Source organism: Gracilinanus agilis, chromosome 3, assembly GCF_016433145.1.
Source record: "Gracilinanus agilis isolate LMUSP501 chromosome 3, AgileGrace, whole genome shotgun sequence".
Taxonomy (NCBI): domain Eukaryota; kingdom Metazoa; phylum Chordata; class Mammalia; order Didelphimorphia; family Didelphidae; genus Gracilinanus; species Gracilinanus agilis.
Genome location: NC_058132.1, coordinates 346511709 through 346515926, shown reverse-complemented (window position 1 = coordinate 346515926; position 4218 = coordinate 346511709). Strand labels below are relative to the sequence as shown.

The window sequence follows — 4218 nt, the reverse complement described above, 5'->3', positions numbered from 1 at the left end:
AGACTGAAGAAAGTTGATGCTGCTTAATCTATGACTTAAGACAGAAATAGCTGAGTGAACCAGTACTTCTTGAGATATTAATTACACACAACCTATATCTCTAAGAAGCACAGAAAGGAAATTTAGTCAGAAAGATCTGAGCAGACAGAAAAAGCCAGACTACTTAGACTGGGCTTTATGGGGGTGTTTGTATGGGAGCAGAGTCCCCCTGGCTCTAGGATATCCTACTCAATTGTGAAAGTTCAAGAATTTGATACTCAGTTCACAGGATGAAGAGGTTATAAGGGACTGAATCACACTAATCAAACTCTTGATTACTTGGGGTACCAAATTATTCAATTATACTAAGAAACCTAAGTGCCAAACAAATTGGAATAGTCATGTTGGCTGGTTGATACATTCTCTTCCCAGTAGCAAATTTAATCAATATTAAGAAAGTTGCTTGGTGAGTCAAATCAGAACAGAACTGGACATGTGTATGCTTTGGGAGTATCATTGAGCCCCAAAAGCCTGATGTTCTTATCTTCACCTCATGAATATACTTGCCTGATAAGTATGATGGACTTAGTTGGAGGACCCTGCCCCTTGGACTTAACAATTTCTTATAAAGTTAGGATCTTTTTCCAAGTTCTTTTTCTGGGTGGTCTACAGAGATTGCCACACCTTTTGGTTTTTATCTGTCATTCATGATTTACAATTTCTGATATTTCACTTTTTACATAAACTGAAAACTCATCAGAGCACTGGATTTGGAGTCAGAAGATAAAGATTTGAACACCAGTTCTCCCACCCACATGGGCAATCTCTCTAAGCCTTATATTATTCTTCTGTAAAATGAGGATAATAATGTTTGTGCTACCTACCTTACAGGATTGTTGTAAGAAAAATATTTTGAAAAGTTTAAAACTTAATAGCTGGAGGGGAGGTAGCAAGAAGTGAAGAGAAAACTGACCCTGGAATTGAGAAAAGTTGGATTTGTGTCCTACCACAATGATACAAGTTGCCTGTGTTATGCTGGGCAAATCATTGAACTTCTCATTGGCCTAGGCAAGCATTTGAATTCTATAAATTATAAATTAGTTACTATCTACCCACTAATCTCCCTGAAAGGTCTAGTCCATGGGGGAAAAAAAAGATTAATAGTGGTAGTTAATGTTTAAATGGATATCTCCCTGATAGGGATTTGGGAGTGACTTTTGTCTCATCAACAGCCCTTCACAATCTCTTAGGATAAGTTATATCTGTTTCTGTACATTTCCCTCAATTTTATGTTAATTCTTATTAGTTCCAGTTCAAGGGTGATATTTTCTGAGCTTGTCCTCAAATTCAAGGGATTTTATCTTTTTGGATCAGCTAAGCTACCTGTGCACTGAACCAAGAGGCATGGACCAAAATCCTATTTTTCTTTTATAATGAGTATTTAAGTTGAACTTGAGCTATCCACATGGAAATTCAGCCAGTGCAAGGGCATCTTTTGATGAATGATTACAAGAACTGAAATTATAGTCTTTTATACTTCATAATAATAGCTAATAAATTTAAACACATAAATATAAACATATAAAATGTTAATTTTATATTAAGGTAATTTATTATTAACTTATATAACACTTTAAGATTTACAAAGCACTTTATAAATATCTTATTTTATCCTCACTAGAATCCTGGGAGATAGATAATTTTACAAATTATTCATCTCATTTTACAAATTAAGAAACTGAGGCTAGCAGTGGTTAAATGGCTTGCCTGAATCATATAACTAATAAGTGTTGAGCCCAAATTTGAACTCAAGTCTTCCCAGCTCTAGGTCCAACAATCAATCCACTGTGGCACATAAAAAAAATATGCACTGGGAGAACATCGCAATTTTTGAAGCAATCATAGTTAAACCTGTCACCTGCATTAATCACTTTTTTTTCCTCAACAGAGTATTCAGCTCGTAGGACATACTAAGAATGGCCAAGGGTGACTCCACTGTGCGCTGCTTCCAAGGCCTTCTGATTTTTGGAAATGTGATTATTGGAGTAAGTAATACAAATTTTTCAGGAATGGAAAAGCTTTTGAATGAACAAAATCATTGTTGTTAGGACAGGAAGGAAAGTCATCAATTAGGGAAAAAATCTTTACATAGAATATCTCTGAGACAGATTTGATACCCAAGATATATAAGGAATTAATACTAATATGTAAGACTAAGAGTTATTCCCCAATGGATAATTAATCAAAATACACAAACAATTCTGAAAGGAATCATAAATTATTAACACCCTGTATGAAAGACTGTTACAAATTAAAGAGGTTCAGATCAGAACAACTGTTTCACTTTACACAACCAGCAAATTGACAAGGATGACAGAAGCTGGAAATAGTCAGTGCTGATGATACTATGGGAAGATAGACTGACATGCTGTTAGTAGAACTCTGAATTTACCCAAATATTCTGTAAAGAAACTTGAAATTATTCTTTAAAAAAAGTAACTAAAATGTTCCATACCCTATATCCAGAGACTACTGTTAGGCATATTACATATAGATATATATGTACATGTATGTGTATATATATATATGTATGTATGTATATATATATATATATAACTTACATCTCAAGAACATCAAACTCAGAAAAAAGGATCCAAAATATTCATAATAGCCCTTGTTATGGGAGGAAGAGGGGCAGCTAGTAAACAAGAAAAAACAAAGTATGTATCCATTCATTTGGAAATAACTATACAAACTGTGGCACATATATGTAATGGATTATTACTGTCCTATAAGAAAAGATAAATATGAAGAATTTGTTGCAGCATGGAAAGACTTAAATGAAATAATACAGAGTGAAATAAGTCAGACTTGAAAGAAATATACACAAGAATTTCAATAATTTAAGTAAAGAGAAATAAGCTAATTTAAATCTGCAACATTACAATAACCAAGCTTGGCCTAGAAGAATTGAGAAAATGTAAATACATTTCTCTTCATTGAAAAAGGATGAGGATTATGGGTGTGAAATATTGCATATATTCAGATTTAAGAAATGTCTTGGTTGGTTTTGATAAGCTAATGTTTGGGATTTTTTTCTTTTTCTTTTTAAAAGTATATTGTTTGTGGAAAGCAGTGTCCTGGAATCAGCTCATACTTACTCAATGGAGCTGATTATTAAATTTTCAATGTCAGCATTAATACATCGGAAATTAGTAAATGCTACAGCTATGGGCTTGATTTATTGCTTTGTTGATTGTCTAGTCTTAAGAATGTGGGGGAGAAGATATTATTAATGCAGATTAAACTTAAAACTGTGTTGGATTAACTTTTTTTAAAAAAAAACTAATTGTTAAATGTTTACCAGCATTTAGACAAATATTCAAAATGAACATGATGTAAAAATAAAAGACGTCTGGGGCAGATAGGTGGCTCAGTGGATTGAAAGATAGGAGATTATTCAAATGTTATTCAGAAAAATTTACTCTTCAAATGAGCAATAGATAATTTAGACAGACCCAAGGTTGAATTCAAGTTCAAAAGGAAAGAATGATGTAATTAGTTATCTTTCATCTTATCTTCATTTTAAAGCCTTATTTAACTACTAGTAATATGTGAGCTAGGATCTCAATTAAGCGATAATCTTGTATGAATCATTATAATACACTGAAAGTTTGTGGTAGGAAAAGGGTGTGTTATCTTTTCTCTCCCCTCCCTAAAGTAGTGGCTCATCCCAGCAAGATGTGAAGAAATGCCCAGGAGGCTGGAAATAGCTTTCCTAGCTGAACCCTAAAGCCTCTTCTTACAAGAGTCTCTTCTTCTTCTGCCCTGATTCTCCAAGGCTGCCCCAGACCCCTGAGGGAATCTGGAATGTTCTAGCTAACTGTCCTGACTGGATAACACAAACTACTCTTAATTCAGCTCAGAGTTAGTGCTCTCTACCGAAGTACCATGAAATTTCTTGTTTGTTTATGAGAGAGAAAGCCACTGGGGATGGAGATAGATAGATAGATAGATAGATAGATAGATAGATAGATAGATAGATAGATAGATAGATAGATAGATATAGATAGATNGATAGATAGATAGATAGATAGATAGATAGATAGATAGATAGATAGATGGATGGATGGATGGATGGATGGATGGATGGATGGATGGATGGATGGATGGATGGGTGGATAGATAGATAGATAGATAGATAGATAGATAGATAGATAGATAGATAGATAGATAGAT

At 33.7% G+C, this 4218-nt stretch overlaps 1 protein-coding gene across 1 annotated transcript in view; it reads left to right on the top strand.

Moving 5' to 3' along the window:
* The first annotated feature begins 1955 nt into the window (after positions 1 to 1955).
* Positions 1956 to 4218, top strand: part of UPK1B (uroplakin 1B) — a 26882-nt gene continuing 24619 nt past the window's right edge. Inside the window, exon 1 of the mRNA XM_044669174.1 lies at positions 1956 to 2024. Coding sequence (XP_044525109.1) covers positions 1956 to 2024 — 69 coding nt within the window. The remainder of the gene's footprint in view (positions 2025 to 4218) is intronic.